Source organism: Pseudorasbora parva, chromosome 5 (genome assembly GCF_024679245.1).
Source record: "Pseudorasbora parva isolate DD20220531a chromosome 5, ASM2467924v1, whole genome shotgun sequence".
Classification (NCBI taxonomy): Eukaryota; Metazoa; Chordata; class Actinopteri; order Cypriniformes; family Gobionidae; genus Pseudorasbora; species Pseudorasbora parva.
The window spans coordinates 10,931,400-10,949,135 of NC_090176.1; the positions used below are offsets into that span (position 1 = coordinate 10,931,400).

Genomic DNA, 17,736 nt, shown 5'->3' on the forward strand with positions numbered 1-17,736 from the left:
AAAGACTGGTTCAAGACTGATGCAAGCACATTCGTTGTATCTCTTTTTAGATTACAAATGCCTATTTGCTTGATTTAGTCTATTTACAGACTAATCTAATTGGCAGCACAGTGGCAATTTTAACTGAATTTACAAAATGTGATAGATTTAGGTGTTACTTATTTGGCTAAATGCTCCCATTGAGCATAGAGAGAAAGTCTTTGTTCTCCGAGTGGGCGTGGTACGCCCCGTGGGCTCGCTGAGCCACTCAGAAACATCATGAGGTTTCTTAACAAAAATACAGTAACAACATCACGATCATTCTTAGATTTGAATCGTACCACCTCTTAATCATTTGTGGCCACGAGTAATTTAGCTGTGTAGCAATAATAGCTGTAGCCAATTTTGATCAAACAAAAAGTTCTCTTAATTTTTACATGTTGCATATGCATCAGCCTGTTTTTCCCAACTTTGTTTTTCATAAACAAATGCATCAACGTGCGTATTTATCAAATCACAAATGCCTTCCAATTGTTTACCAACTTAGATTTTTAATTCTATTGTTTGCTCGTTCTCATCGTCCATTGCTAGTTTGTTGCAGCTAATAAAACCATGGAGAAAGCATTTAGCTGATTTTAAAAACGCTCTAATTTACAAATTTTTATCGAGTCTCAGGAAATAGTTTGGAAGGTGTTTTTCCAATTTAGGTTTCGTTGTTGTAGGTCTACGCTGACAAAGAAATATTTTAAAATCCATAACACGAGTTTTAATTCCTCTACTGCGCTGTCGCTATCATGTCCCTGATATGTGATGTATCTAAATTCTTAAACCCCACCGGATTGCGGTTCCGGTCTAACATTGGGTATTCCGAACCATTCTATTAATGTGTCTATATGGGATGCGTCTGTTTTTCCCTAAACATTTCTAAAAAGGCAAAAAGAATTTTACTTACCAGAACAGCTGAAGAAAGAGAAGTTCAAACCTCTTGTTGATTTTAAAATCGAATACTTCGCTGAAAAGACGTTGCTCGTAAGAGAGTTGCAACATCACGGAGGCTGGTCACCATTTTGTAAGGCCGCCCAAATCGTCCCAATGAAGGCTAACGATCGGCGGGTGAAGGTCGCTGCGCGTTCGGTCTTTTCAGCGGGGAAAAACTCCTTTCTCACTCTTTCTCTTACTACACTCCTGATGGGGAAAGCTTCTAGGCGAGTGTGGTAGGAGCAATCTGTGAACATCAAAAAACATGTTTCAAATATTTCTTACATTAGGAACAAAATAAACACAACTATGAAGACTTAAGTAGTGACCAGACTTGTAAGGTGATGTTTATCACTAGGGGTGCACCGATCCGACTTTTTCAGTCCCGATACCGATGCTGATGCCTGGGCTTTGTGTATCTGTCGATACTTGATACCAATCCGATACTATTGTTAAATTAATAATAAACTGTATACCTTCCTTGAAGAGACTAAAGGCACCACACTTTACTAAATCAAGATAATAAGACAAAATAACAGATGTATGCAAAGTGTTGAATTCTTATTTATTTAAAAAACAATTGTGCATTCAAATCTAAAATATAATTTAGGGCTCGAAATTAAGCATGCTCCTGTCTCTCCTTCGGATAAGTAAAATGGTCATTCACTTGTCCGAGTAAAAAATGTGCTTGTCTGGAAAAAACGTTAGATTTGTGTGTGTGTGTGTGTGTGTGTGTGTGTGTGTGTGTGTGTGTGTGTGTGTCCTCCCTCATGAGAGGACTCGAGACCGGTGTGGCTCGCAGGTGACGCTCTTTCGTCATCACGCCCTCGTCTCGCTCGTCCACCTCGCCACAGTCAACACACTGATGCATCAATCATTGGATTTACATGGACTTACTCTTTTGGGGCTTTTTCTTGTCAGGCATATTCCTTGGTGCCTCTGTGGGATAGAAGATTACAATCCACTCAGAAAAAAATTATAAATCATTAATAAAAAAGATGCATTTTGTATTGTCTTTTCAACCTAAATATGGGTCCCTTGTGCTTCTAAGAGTCCCCCAAAATATGAGAAAAGACCATGCTCTCTATTTCGGTAATTGTGTGTGCAAACAAGCCGTTTATATTTGGCTCCACATTTTAGTAGTAGGCTTCTAGAATGCTTAGTCTAAAACAACTTGTTTCAGATAGACTTTGAACTTAGGGTCTGCATAAAGGCCAGTTTAAGATATTTGATTTTTTTGTAACTGCAAAGCTACTATCAGAATACAAATATAGAACTAGAAACAAGCATAATAGATCCCCTTTAAATTCTAATTAATTAATTAATTAAATTCCTTTAGAGAATCTGCTTGACAAACGAGCTATGGTAAGAGTTACTAACCACCAATAATTACACTACAAACATTATTTACATACCTGACTTTCTCTTTTTGCGACTCGTGACTGTGTCCCAGGCTGACCCTGTGAAGACAGTTGTAGGTTTGGAGAAAGAAAATTACTCACCAAATAAAGATTTTTATTTCTTATTATTTAAGACTTCTTATTTCAAATACTGGAAGATCACAACATTACAAAAGTGCTGCAGTACAAGTTCTTATAGGTGTAAAGTTCATGTATTGCTATTGCGAGTAATTTAAGGTTGGTGCATTAACTCGTATTAACTCGCTTTTGTCCATCCTGTTTGTGATAATCCCAATTTGTTTAATTTGCTGTCTTTTCAGGGAAAATGGTGTCGTGAGAATGAAATGTAATGTTTCAATTGGTAACTCTTTTTATCTGTCCTAATTACCTTGGCCCTCATTTATCAACAGTGCGTAGAAAAGGTTCTATATTTCGTCGTACGACTGAAATTTAGAATGTGTGTAAGTACACGAAAATCCGTATTTATCAAACGTGCGTACACAGTTCTTACGCACATGAGTAAGCAATCATTGTTGATAAATACCACATGTGCGTAAGTACCATGCTCGTTCACATTCATGGTCATTAGCATTCGGAAACGCCTCCAATTAACCATATATGGTGACAACACTTCCCTTTAAAAATTACGTGATTGTGTTTTTTCCTCACTGCAATAATGGCAAAGAGAGCAAAGAAGAGGAACTTCACAAACACAGAATTAGAGATACTTGTAAATGAAGTTGAATCCAACCAACAGATATTGTTTAGTTCATTCACTGCAGGAGGAATGACAAATAAAAGAAAAAATGCTGCATGGGAGAATGTCACCAATGCAGTTAATTCCGTTGGGTCTGAGGAGAGAACTGTCCCAGAAATAAAAAAAAAATGGTTTGATATTAAAGTATTGGCTAAAAAACGTGTCACAGCACACAGACGAGAAATGTCCGCAACTGGAGGAGGACAGACAACAACGGAACTTTCCCCATTGGACAACCGCATAGCCTGCATCATCGGAGACACGGCTCTGTCCGGGATTACTAAGGACGGTGACACTGATGCTCTTGCGACAGAACAAACCGGGCCATCTAACACCCAAAGTGAAGGTAAAATAAACCAACTGGAATAGGATATTGTGTTTGCATACATTTTATTTCAATTTGTAAACTTTTAATGAAATCATTCATAGGATAAACTCAATTAAATTAATGTGAACATTTGTTTCCTTAATAGCGACACCCGTTGTGCCTGAGGAGCTTGAGGAGCCGGGCCCATCCATTGCCCCTTCCATGCGCCGTGCGCCAAGAGTGCTGAGTGAGGCGGTGCTACAAAATCAAGAGGAAACAACAAAATCCATTAATGACCTAAAGGATCAACTGAGCAACATAACGAATGTATTGATTCAAATCAACGAGTCTCTGAAACAGATTGCCTCTTGCGCAAATACAATTGCTAATAAACCATAAACCGCTGACTAATGTGATTTCAGTTATTTGTTTCCACGAAGCTGCAAAACACAAAATGAAATCGCTGTAATGTTTCTGCACTTGACCAATGGCCAGACTTACCTAAAATGTCTGTATGATCCTCTGTCTTGTCTGAATGCCAGCGGCATTAGGAGGTGGCAGGGGCACTGCATCGGGCATAGGGCCGTCTGGTCTTGGGGGTTCCTGCAGAGGGATGCCCTGTCTGATGGCCAAGTTGTGTAGCACACTGCAAGCCATGATGATTTTGCATGCTTTTTCTGGCTGATACTGCAGTGTCCCTCCCGTGCTTGACAGACACAGCCATCGTCCTTTCAGCAGGCCTATTGCGCGCTCAACTGTGCTCCTTGAGCGCGCATGGGCACGGTTGTACGTCTGTTCCTGCTCGGTCCTCGGGTTGGTTAGGGGGGTCATTAGCCATGGCTTTAGCGGGTAACCTTGATCACCTAATGATGAAATAGTTTTAAGTAATTGTACATAGCCCTACAATAGCATTTTAAACATGTTGTAGCCTTAAATTCACCAATGAGCCAGCCATCCTCAACAGCGCCTTCTTGGAGACGCACACCCACAGAGCTATTCTGCAGAACGAACGAGTCGTGTGTTCCCCCAGGCCACCGCGCAACGACGTTTAATAACAACAAATTTGCATCACAAATTATTTGCACGTTAAAAGAATGAAACCCTTTTCTATTTACATAATTAAATTCGTTGGTTGATGGTGCTTTTATGGCGATGTGGGTGCAGTCTATAGCTCCAATTATGTTTGGGAATCTAGCAATGGCATGAAAGTCCCGTTTTATTGCGGCTTGTTGAGGATTTCGATAAGGGAACTGGATGTAGGTTGGGGCCAAGGAAATAATTGCATCCAACACTGCCGGCATGATCCTACTCACTGATGGCTGGGATATACCACATATGTCTCCAACCTCACGCTGAAATGTGCCAGTAGCTAAAAATCCAAGGGTGGACAGGAGTTGGATGTGCACGGGAATGGCTTTCGTGCGATTTGTTTCTCTCTCCAACACTGGTCCTAAATCACGACACAAATCCAGTAGTACATTTTTGGGAAAGCGGTACCTACTTAGAAGCCACTCTGTGCTCTCGCCAAGCAGATCAGCGCGATCTTGGAAAACGCGCTCTCTGCGGAGCGCATTGTTTGCCAAGTCTTCCAATAACGCAAGATAAGCCATTGCACTGAGACAAATATATTTCACATCTGTCTTTTAAAGGGTTTGACACCAATTAAGCATTGTGTTTAAAACTAGACAAATTATAAATTGAGTGTTTTAAAGGAAACTCAGGACATATGTGGATTGCTTAATGCTTACTGTGACACTCTTAAATGCTTTTTATGTGTAGTGTCGCTATTCTACCACTAGATTATCTGCGTAAGCATGCTCAGAGGTGTGCTTATATTTACACACATTTCTACGTATAAGTACAAGTTGGTAAATCCCACACTTTGCGTGAAACTGTTCTTACGCACTCACTACGCACAGAACTGTGCGTACGCACCCTTGATAAATGAGGGCCCTTGTCCTTCCATAGAGCTTGCCTGCTTCACCTGCCCCTCCGTAGAGCTCGCCTGCTTCACCTGCTCCTGCCCCTCTGTAGAGCTCGCCTGCTTCACCTGCTCCTGCCCCTCCGTAGAGCTCGCCTGCTTCACCTGCTCCTGCCCCTCTGTAGAGCTCGCCTGCTTCACCTGCTCCTGCCCCTCTGTAGAGCTCGCCTGCTTCACCTGCTCCGGCCCCTCCGTAGAGCTCGCCTGCTTCACCTGCCCCTCCGTAGAGCTCGCCTCTGTAGAGCTCGCCTGCTTCACCTGCTCCTCCGTAGAGCTCGCCTGCTCCAGCAACATGTTCCTCGTCTCCTCCACCTGCATGGCTCTCACCTCCTCCCAGTTGCCCGTGTTCTCCAATGGGTTACAGGGTGTGAGGTGCAGTGTAATCAGCTGATCATCATTGCCACTTGAATTCTGGGTCCAGCCTGTGCAAGTTAAACAAGTGTTATTTTGCTTACTTAAAACATTGAGGTTAACCATGAGCTTGAACTGTACTAGCCTTGCTGCGATAGTCGCTGTTACTGTTGTTCAGGCTTAGCACCGTTTACATCATGCTCCCACTGTTTTTTGTATTTGTTTATAGTAATAACGTCATATAGTTTAGTTAGAGAACAAACACTACAATTACAGCGTGAGCTGAATGAGAGTGGCAACACAGACCAGCAGCAGAAGGCAGATTTAGTTTATCATGAGAGCAAGGAGCTAAATGACAAGATGATCAAGAAGATGATGTAAAAGCGCCTATTTAAGGGAGTTTGTCATTGTACTTTTTCGTTGTTGTGATTTTCATTAAGAATAATAGGCTAATATCTGCAAATCTATATTTGATTGATTTTCTAATACTATAAAAAAATACAATATATATTTTAGGCAGGAAAAAAAAACTGAGTGCTCATAATATCTACAGTCCCTGACAAAAGTCTTGTCGCTTATCTATTTTCTAGAAATACCTGATATTAACCTGACTGTTAATTAATGAATTGGTGTTAGAAATAGCTCATATGAAAAGCTAAAACCCTCCCAAATGATGTTTAATGCACTGAAATAAATAATGTTCACAGAAAAAATATTTATCATTTAATCAAGACGGAAAGGTCAAATGTTGGCAAGACAAAAGTTTTGTCGCCTATACAGAAATTAAACAAATTTACAGCAAATACAAAAATATGTCAGCAAATTAAGTTGTGGTGCTGTGAGATCCAAATTTAATATCTTGTATGACTTCCATGAGCTTGAAGGACTGCATCCATGCGGTTTGGCAAGGATTCATACAATTTATTGATGAAGTCATCAGGAATAGCTAAGAAAGCAGTCTTGCATGCCTCCCAGTGTTCATCAATATTCTTTGGTTTCGTCCTTCATGCGTCCTCTTTCATCCTACCCCACATTTGCTCAATGATGTTCATGTCTGGTGACTGGGCTGGCCAATCCTGGAGCATTTTGATCTTCTTCGCCTTGAGGAACTTTGATGTGGAGATGGAAGTATGCGATGGAGCAGCGTCCTGCAGCAGAATTTGGCCTCTTTTATGGTTGGGAATATAAGAGGTAGCTAAGATTTCTTGGTATATTAGACTATTGATGTTGCCTTCCACCCTGCAGATCTCTCGCACACCCCCATACTGGATGTAACCCCAGACCATGATTTTTCCGCCACCAAACTTCACTGTTTTCTGGGTGAATCTCGGATCCATTCTGGCTCCAGTAGGTCTCCTGCAATATTTGCGGCGACTGTGGTGTAATTTAACAGAAGATTCATCTGAAAAATCCACCTTCTGCCACTTTTCCAGCGTCCATCCTTTTAGCAGACTGTGGGCCTTGGCAAATGCCACACGGTTTTTCAATTGTCTTTTGTTTAGTGCTGGCTTCTGGGCACTGATTCGACCATGGAGGCCATTTCGAGACAGAATAGGACAAACTGTTCTGGTTGACACGGGGACTTCAGGTGACCAGTACTCGTGGAGCTCTGCTGCAGTGGAAAATGGGCTGGCCTTGGATTTTCGAGCCAACAAACGGTCCTCTCGAGCAGTTGTCTTGCGGGGTCTGCCTGACCTGGGCTTGTCAAAAACGTCTCCAGTCTCTTCAAATCTTTTTTTTATCCTCTGTACTTGACGCTGAGACACATTGAAGGTGTCTGCCACATCAGCAGTGGATCTGGTCTTCAGCCTCTTGATAATCAAAACTTTAGTCTCTGGGTGAATCTTAGGCATGTTTGCAGAGGTCTAGTTGCAGTTGATGTGAAGGTCTAGCATACTGGGGTTCTTTTTATACACACTTGAGACCTAATTGATCCATTATTAGTCACAGGTGAAGCTCATATGACAAGGTGACAACACTTATGTCTTTGCAAAAATTGACTCAATGGGCTTTACCAAGCTGTGAATATTAGAATACTTTTTGAAAGATTAGTTTTTCACTGAAACATTATCACAAAAGCTGGTGGGATTAAAATGAGCCATTTTTTGTAAAAAAAAAAAATCTTGATTAGAAATATATTTCAGCGGCACTTGACTAAAATGGGTCTTTGTAAATTTCATTCGTTTATGTCCCTGTAAAAATCGCTTTAGTCAGGTGTGGAAATTTTAAATTATTCTTTCCATTTGCGTCTACAAGACATGTGATGTGACATCACTGTGTTGATAGAGACGACAGATAGAGGAGCCTATGATCATACAATCATTTAGCAGCAGAAAAAAAGTGATTAATTAATTTATCTTAACATTTTTTCATAATGGTCCCATTTTGTTCAGCATTTATGTGAGATAATTATAATGTATGAATGTCCTCATAATGTTCTAGCATAAATGCACATGGATTACACTGAATGTAATATTAAACATTGAATAAATCAAATTTTTAAAGGTGGGGTGAAATGCTGTTTCATGCATACTGATCTTTTTACACTGTTAAAGACTTGGATTCCCATACTAAACATGGACAAAGTTTCAAAAGTTAAGGTGGACGTTTGATGGGAGTATTTCTTTGTCAAAAATACTACTTCCGGTTAGTCATAAGTTTCGGCAAGTTTTTTGCGATCATGCGTCCCCTTTGACGTTAATGGGGGCGGAATTTCCTTGTATGGGCCTTACGGACAATTCTACCGGAAGAGCGTGAGAGAGAGAGAGAGAGAGAGAGGGAGAGAGCGAAAGTAACAGGCTACCCCCATCAAAGCGCTGGCTCGTAGGCTGCTGCACAGGTGATGTGCACAATTACAATGTCACCAAAAAAGTGCGTTTTTGGTTGCCAGACCAAGACAGTCCTGCACAGATTCCCCAAAAACCCCGCGGTAAGGCAACAGTGGATGTAATTTGCTTTTCCGGATCAGCAACTGAGTTGCGCGAATGTTTATATCTGTTCGCTGCATTTCGGTGCCGACTGTTTCATAAACGAGGCCCAGCTCGACACAGGATTTTCCGATCGCCTAATGCTGAAGGATGGAGCAGTCCCAACGATAAAGGTCCCAACGTTAGAACCGCAGGCGGTGAGTAAGACTGCTTCAAATGTCTGTGTTTTTGCCTATGCTCATCAAGTAGCCCAAACATGATCACGTATAGTTAATTGATCAATGGAGCATGCCATGTGTAGTGCGTGTACATTTGTTTAGCTGGCCACTATTTGTGTAACTTTATGTTTGTGTATTGTAAAAGCACTCCAAACAACAATACACAAAGAGGGGGGAAATATGTTGAACTAAATAAGCGCGCTTCTTCATTCAAATGCGCTACTATTCCGTGTCTTTCTATGTAAACACTAACTTAGCCTACTGTGCAAAACCAGTCCGCTTAATAACGTTACAATTGTCTACACAAACCACGCGTAAACACACAAACACACGTCCACAACTGCACTTCCCACATGTACACCTTCAAAGACAAAAATACGACGATATAATTCAAGTATAAATATGTAAATAACACAAACCGCTAAGCATATTATATAGTTAGTGTATAACTTGTACCACATAGAGACGTCCTGCTCTAGTCGTTTTTGCTGCTGCTCCTGTTCAACTGCAGCCTCTGGGTCTGATTCCGGATCATAGATGTATGGCTGTATCTGATTAAAAGCCATATTTTTATTTTGAATAAAGTTTTTTTCCCGCTGTTAGGGATGACACAGCTTTACGACGCACTCGACTCAACACAATAACAGCTGCGTGCACACGTCATTATTTAGCTCCGCTCACACGACACGCCCCCACCCGCTCGGCTTTTTTCGGAAAGACTCGGAACAGCGCATCTTTCTTATATAATTATAAAAAAAATAAAGACTTTTCGGAGATATGCAGGATGCAATGCTACTCTATAGGTACTCAAGATTGACATGACACTGACTGAAACTGAGTGTTTCACCCCTCCTTTAAGGGTGAGCTATATGGAGCCAGAATGGTGACTTTAAAATTTGGCATCACAAATTAAAATTGTCATTGAAAACAAAAGCAGAACTGAAAAAGGAAACATTGGCATTGAAACATTTGCACTGAAAACAGTTGTAATGGCATTGAAACAAGTATTGGCACTGAAAAAATAAAATAATTAAAATCTTACGATCTTATTCTTTTATTATATTGGGATTTATTTGTATTTTTCAATGACAATCTTCAGATTTTTTCTTCATGTCACTCTTTTTCAGTGACAGATTTTTTTACAATGTCAGTTTTTTTTCAATGTCACTGATTTTCAGTTTCAACTTTCTGTCACTGTTTTGACGTGGAGAGGGGTGGGTCTGGGGGAGGGGGTCTGAGGGGAGGGGTAAGTAGAGCGTAGTTTGCATATCATTTGCATATAGGTATACTAAAGAGGCCGAACGTCATTTTACTGGAACCCGTCGTCGTCAGCTCTGAAGCCTCATATGGTGGCGCGACAAAAATGTCCAGTTTAACGGAAACATCCAAGCCGCAAGTAAGTCTGTTTTTTTTCTCTGCCATTTACATGTTTATTCAAGTGCAAGCTGGCCGGTTTGGTTAACTTTTAACGGCCGTTTTGCTGTTTTTTTTCCGACGTCGACTAGAACGCGTTTGGCACATTAGTGGTTAATGCAGGGTAAGAAATAAACACCGGTCAAGCACCATATGCCACGAACAAGGCTAAAAGTCCGGTTTGGGAAAAAAATTAATTAACGTTAGGTGTCTGTCGGTATATACTTGTTGCTGCTAAGTATGAGTACATCACCACAGTGGCTAACAGTAATATAGCCTGTGACGTTAACACTGACATGATAAACAGCAGCGTAAGTTACACTACTGACATCCCCAGCCACACACACACACACACACACCGGAGAGCCTCTATAGTTCGGCTTAAACGCAGGTAACGTTACACAGTAACTGCTAGGGCCGCGATTCCCGCGAATGTGCTTCCATCTGTATTTAATGGTAGTTAGCGTTAAGTCTCCAGCCCAGGGAAAACTCCCTTTCTTTTTCTTTAGGAGTTAGAGGCCAGTGTTATTGCTGCTGCACAAGGCCTCATAAACGTGCTAACGCAAAACATTCAGCAGCATCACACCCCAGCACAGCAGAATCCAGTGCCGTCACATGAGTACCAGAATAGGCAACAAGCACAAACCTGCTCTTGCTGAAGTTGAGAGAGATGGCAGATTCGCGACCCCAACAGAGGACTGTAAGTTAATAATCAGAATATGTTTGCCTATTAGGTTTTATATATATGGCTTTAGATGACGATCCCAAGAAATTATACGTTTATTTTAATACATCTTTTGTTATCTCATGAATTGCACTGAGTTCTGCTTAGCTCTCTATAACAATGTGAAATTAAAATTTAAGCTTTGCATTTGCTCATTTCTGGAAAGAGTGTTTTTTAACATTAAATTATTTGATTTAAATGTAATTAATATTTAACGAAATGTGCGCCAATTCAACATTTCTAAAGCTGTATGACAGATCTAAGGTAGAGTAGCTTGTCATGGCAACTTGAGCACTGATACATGTCATCCCATTTGATTGTTTTTTTTTTTAATGTTAATTACATGAACCTTTGATTGTGAGGCAGTTTATGGAGAGAATGCTGAGAAGGCTTCAGGAAGTTCTGCGACGTCAGCCTGTGGATTTGGATTATTTACACTTTGTTTTAAGTCATGAAGTGGGACTTGTTCGCTCTTTTGCCAATGTAGTAGAACTGCCTCAAGGTGTTGTTCGTGCATTATCTGACTTATTAAGACTTCTCCGTTTACAAGAGGAGAGTTATCCAGCTGCTACCTATGCAGAGGTTCTGGGTGGTGATAGGGGACAGCCAAAATTTTTAATTTAAAACCTTAATTTTAAAACCTAATCGACATGCAGTTGCCCATCCCCTGTGTAGCTAAGCTCCTGGGTGTCTGCAAAAGGACAGTGTATCGGCGGATGCGTGAGTATGGATTATCAGTTACGGGATCATACAGCAATCTCACAGATGAGGAGCTGGACAATCTTGTGCGCTCAGTTAAATCGAAGATGCCGCATATAGGCTATAGAATGATGAAGGGTGAACTGCAAGCAATGGGACACCGTGTCAGATGGGACCAGGTTTCAGCATCCATGCACAGGGTGGATTCTGCAGGGATCTTGGAGAGAATAACGCGTTTAGGCTGTGTTGCTAGAAGAACATATTCTGTCAAGGGTCCCCACTCACTGGTCCATGTGGACACAAACCACAAACTTATCAGGTGTGTGTGTTATGTTTCACAAGAATATTGTTATATGTTCATATATTTATATTCATAAATGTTTGTTGAAATAGTTTGCAGAGTGAGTCTCTTAATTGAGCTTTTACAAATAAGTTCTATTCGTGTTTGAAGGATGCGGGTAGATAGGCTATAGATTGCTGGAGCTGTATTTCAACAAAAAAAAGTAAAAAAAAAAAAAAGTTTATTAATTAAGCTGCAAAAAAGTTATTTTGTGATGCCATTTTATAAAATTTCAACATGTGAATGGGTAGCTATTTAATGATTGGTGCTTAGTGACTCTTAATACATTCCACACTGTGTGGATCAGCGTGCATGCTGTAAATTAAAAACATTACTCAAGAATGCTTGATTCTATTAGCATGGTTCTTCAGCGATAGGCAGTAAATGCATTGGTGTACCATAATAAAAAAAAAAAAGAGATGAGGATGACATAGTCAGGAAAAAGTCTGCTGTTGCTACACATAATGATACATGGCTATGTGTACAACATTGGTTTAACTGTTACATGAAATAAGGAAGAGAAAAAAACAGTAATTTACACACTGAGGCTAGCTTAATTTCTCATATTGTAGGAGGATGTCCCATCTTAAGTGCAGCTTTTACAAATAATTGGACTTCACTCTGAGACTATTTCAAGAACATCACCTTGAATACTGACAGTGTTTCTTTAAGGCCTTTGGAGTGTTTTCTCCTTTGACGTGTACCTGAGGATGCTTCTCATCTTTGCTGATTAAACCTTTTTGAATACCCTATTTTTTTTTATTGTAATTTGGTTAAAGCAGAACTTTATATAGCCGCACAGTAAAAAACAAACAAAAAAACATGCAATTCTGTAGTGAAAAGATTCTGAAGGTTACATGGGTTCATGGTAAATAAAATCTGAATTGACCACCTTAATCATTTGTGTTCACAATTTAGAGCTATTATAATTTTCAGAGGTGATATACTTTCTGAAAATGTATTATTCCTTTCAGATATGGTATTGTTATCTTCGCTGGGATTGATGGTTATTCACGAAAGGTAAACATTTGTCACTTTTTCAAAACAATGTGGCCGAGCCTAGTATTACTATATTCTATGTAGTATGGCACATTCACATAAGTATTTTGTTACTATGCTCCAGATAATGTACTTGGGTTCTGTAAATAATAACAAGGCATCAACAGCACTTGGCTTCTTCATGAGCTCAGTTGAAAAGTTTGGCTTTCCATTAAGGTAAGAAAATTGCAAGAGCATGATTGCCTGTTTTATCAAAATTCATTGACCGAAAACATTTGACTTTGTCTCTGTTTCTTATGTGATTATTTAGAGTTCGAGGAGACCAAGGGGTCGAAAATGTTGGCATTGCTCAATGCATGTTCACTGTTCGTGGCTGTGGCAGAGCAAGCTACATATCTGGAAAAAGTGTGCATAATCAAAGGTAAATATCAAAGTTATGTTTCTTTTAGGTAACCCTAACCCAAATCAGAAAAGCAGTTTTTCCACACTTCAGTGTTTTTATTTATTGAAATTTCCGTCTGTCACTAACACTTGTTCTCACAAAATACAATGGAGGTGAATGTGATTTATTTTTGGATGCTCAAAGCATTAAATCATTTCATTGTAAAGATCTTAACACCAACATCTCTGTCCTAGTAAATTTGGATAATCTGCAAACAGTCTTCACCAGAAATTATTTCATTGACAAATCATTTGTACTTGGATCATTTTTATTCTTATTGATGCCTAGCCAGAGAGACTGGCAGCAGCAATACAGTGAACACTGTGTAGTACCAAATTTTAAGGATACATCCTCACAGGAAGCATTAATCCTTAATAGGTCTAGATGCACTGTGTCCAAATTAGGTTATTGTTCACATGTGTGGAGAATCTTGTATATTTTTTCAAAACAAGACACCATGCTTACCTAAGTTAACCTGAGCAAATCCCACCCATGGACTTTGCTTGGGCTGGCCACCCAGGTAGCCTGGGTATATTTGGTAACCCATTCAACATTTTGCTGAGAAACCTCCTATCATGTTACATTCAACACTTTCTACAGAGAGTATCTGTAATGAAACAAAAAATAGATTATTTCAACCTTTGGTTACCTAGGAAATGGATGGCAGTGAACCCCTGGCTGTTATTCTAGTATTAATATGGTGCACTTTTTGCATTTTTGATCTCAAAGGGTGGAGCGCTTATGGCGTGATGTGTGGATGGCAGTAACAAGGGTATATTATGAGCTACTTCATGGCCTTGAAGATGAGTGCCTGCTTGATCCCTCCAACAGCCTTCAGTTATTCTGTGCCCAGTACATATTTGTACCACGCCTCCAAATGGACCTCAACACTTTTACAGCCGGGTGGGATAACCATCCTCTGCGAACAGAACAAAACCTGACTCCTAATCAACTTTGGACCATTGGATTGCTCCAGTATCCTGTGGCTGCTCCAGAGAATCTAGAGGTAGACCTCAAATGTTGAAAATGTTAATTCCAAACTATGTTTAATCAGGTTTACCCATTGTCTCATATTTTCAGATATGAAACAAATGTGACAAATAATGCAAAAATAGATGAAGTCTAAATACAGTTTAGCAGCAATGTATATTCAATATTTCCGTACCCTCAAAATATTAGGATGAATTATTTGAAGATCAAGTGTGTGAAGTACCCAAAAGGCAATTGCAAAGTGTTATAACAAAATTACTTGCGATTTATAGGATTTGCAAGATCAATTCTTGGATTTCAACCCTGACAGAGAAGATTCTGCTGCTGCTGCTGCTGCTGCTGCTGCTGGTGGAGTAGTTCTACCACCCATCCAGTTCTACCACCCACGTGAGTGTGTAGCAGTCCTTTGATGAACTGATGGAAAGGGAACATGAAATCAATGAAAACACAGACACTTGTGCATTACAAGAGAGCAATAAGTTTCCGTTAATTGTGAATGCAAACTGTAGATGCAAAGCAACTAACTGATAGTATCATCAACCCATCATGGGGTCTCTACTGATCGATTACCAGGTGGTTCATTAACCTTTTATTGTCAATAAGCAATTTATTAAATCAAAACACTGGTGTTGTGTAAAATATGCCATAATGATTGGAACTAATGCTGAAACTTTACACCACACAAATTAAAAGAACAACAAACAGCCAGCTATGTTACTTGAGTATGTAATTATACCGAGCGGTATGATGTCCCAGTGGAGGTGGTGGGTGTGGCTGGCCCCGGTGCGTAATTGTAAGTGGTGGGGGCCTGAAGAGACATTAGCAAAATATTAGCATTATATTTAATGTTTTTTAATGTTTATATGCCCAGCATTCAAAAAACAGAGTTGAGATTGGCAAAGTAAACAAAGAGTTGTAAAATTGTATTTTATGCTTCTTGTTTTTTTTTTTACAAAATGCACTCTGACTCTGGTACCTTGTTCACATTAAATTAAATGTCTTTATCATTGTGACTGCCTCTGTCCTCCATCAGCATTTCTCTCTCTCAAGCCAAGCAGAGAACGGTTTTATCTTATGAGTAAAGGCCAGCAGGTAAATTAAGCCAAGGTGAGATGTTTGACAGAGGCAGATTTCCATTTGACCAACAATTTACAGTGTCATTTGTGGGCCTGGGGGTGACAAGTGGCCTCCATTAACGCTAAATGATATAATGCATCATGCTTTGCTGCTCAGAAAATTTGTAATTTGGATTTGGAAAACATAACGTTACTTACCGAGATGGCCTGTGGTGGCCTTTAGGGCGGTTGCTGTCGTTGTTGACACATTTTGAATTGCCGCCAGGACGGCTCTACCGATGCTCTTGGCTAACGCCGAATCGTTGGACATCTTGAACTACAGCCGTACCTGGTCAGGGGCTGGCGGGGAAATGGGCTCTTGTGGCGTTTAAGCATGCAAAGGTGACAGAGAGTGATGGCATAATGAGTGAAGACATAACATTCAGTCAAAGTGAGACCCCTCGTGGCTGCTATTATGACTACAGGTCATCATAAGTCCCGCACTTTTCATAAAAGTGACACTAGCCTAACTTACTCTTCAAATACAGTTTCTCCAAAAGTGTTTCCAGGAGAGTGACGGTAAGTAAGTAGGTCAAGTGCCAATCCTAATCCAGTGTTCTGTATTTTCCGTACGTGAGTATTTATTGTAGCTGGCTATAAAAATAAAATAAAATAAAAAAGTTGTGTACTGTGCTAATTAATTGAGATTTCTTACAGCTCTTACAGGTTGTTGTTTGTTTGTTTCATTGCTTCTATTGCTCTACCCTTTTTTGTAAGTCGCTTTGGATAAAAGCGTCTGCTAAATGATTAAATGTAAATGTAAAAGTGCATAATGATGAACACCTGTGTCTGATTGCAGTGATTGGCATGGAGAGACGGTATATAAGCCAGCAGAGAACAGGCAACAGGGGGAGATACACATTCTGGATACTCGTGGCTGGCTGGGACTGCAGAGAGGAGATTGTTGATGCCCAAGTTATATGAGACTGAGTTTACTAAGCGCTGTGTGCGCATGTTTATGTTGTGTTGCAAAAGTGACTGAATAAAAAGCCACGAGTGCCAGACACGCCGACCCTGCCTTCTTCTTCCTTCCTTCCTTCCTTCATTACTTACGAGGACATTTGCTACAGTGGTGCCGAAACCCGGGAGGAAGAAGAGTGCCGCTGCCAGTAGGCAGAGCCCGTCAGGATCGCCGTTTGCGGATGTCATCGCATCACTTGCGGGCCTCCACCAAGAACATCATCAGGCGCTCGTGGACATGAGAGAGGATCAGGAACGGCGGTTCCAGATCCTCGTCCGCGCCCAGCAGGAGGACCGCGAGGCGTTCCGGAACTGGATGGACCGGGAGGTTCGGGCCGAGCCAAAGGCATCAGCGGGCCCACCCACCCAGCTGCCTCTAACCAAAATGGGCACCCAGGACGGCGAAGGCCAGTGGGTGGGGCGAAGAGCATTGGCCGCTGCGCCTAATCCCTCTCCTAACGGGGGAGGCGCAGATAGCGGCCCAGCAACTGCCGGTCCCAAATCTCCTGGTATACCGGGACTTGAAGAAGGCCATCCTCCAGAGGGTCGGCCTCTCCACGGAGCAACATCGCCAGCGATTTCGTTCGCTGGAACTGGGGAGAGTGGCCGGCCCTTTGTATTCGCACAGCAGCTCCGGGACGCATGCCGCAAATGGCTGATGGCTGAGGGAAGCGACACAGACAAAATCATCGACATGGTGGTGCTGGAACAATTCATAGCCCGTCTGCCCACGAAAAAAGCACAGTGGGTCCAGTGCCACCGTCCGGAGTCGCTGGACTTGGCCATCTGTAAGGGTGGATCGCCTACAGTGGTTCTGACTGCAGGGTTGCCGAACGACTAAAGAAACGTTATCAGCGTGATGGTAGAAAACTGTACATTTCTTGTCTATAACCACCCACTGCAACTTATACCAACGACGGAAATAAGCGCAGTTACAATAGCAAAATATGTGGGAGAGCGTTGCTTTAATGTGACTATATTGTATTGCAATAGGGAGCACTTCAAAGTCAATACCAAACCAAAACTAGTTAGCAAATCATTTCTAATTGAAAGAATTTAATGACAAAATCCGGTTATGGTTACACTTAAAATAGTTACAAAATAGATGAATGAGATGATAAAACTTATACCATTAATCGTACCCAGCATGTGTAGA

General features: G+C 40.9%; 2 protein-coding genes across 3 annotated transcripts in view; one reads left to right on the forward strand and one right to left on the reverse strand.

The window, feature by feature from the left end:
* LOC137075054 (gastrula zinc finger protein XlCGF57.1-like) overlaps nt 1–17,736 on the reverse strand; it is a 421,471-nt gene that overhangs the window by 192,535 nt on the left and 211,200 nt on the right. The gene's annotated exons all lie outside the window — the stretch shown is intronic.
* Nucleotides 11,678–16,544, forward strand: LOC137075782 (uncharacterized). Its single transcript, XM_067444736.1, has 7 exons — nt 11,678–12,053; nt 13,049–13,094; nt 13,198–13,289; nt 13,384–13,494; nt 14,245–14,521; nt 14,778–14,892; nt 16,420–16,544. Exons 1-7 carry the CDS (start codon nt 11,686–11,688, stop codon nt 16,542–16,544), a joined length of 1,134 nt encoding a protein of 377 aa, XP_067300837.1. The 5' UTR covers nt 11,678–11,685.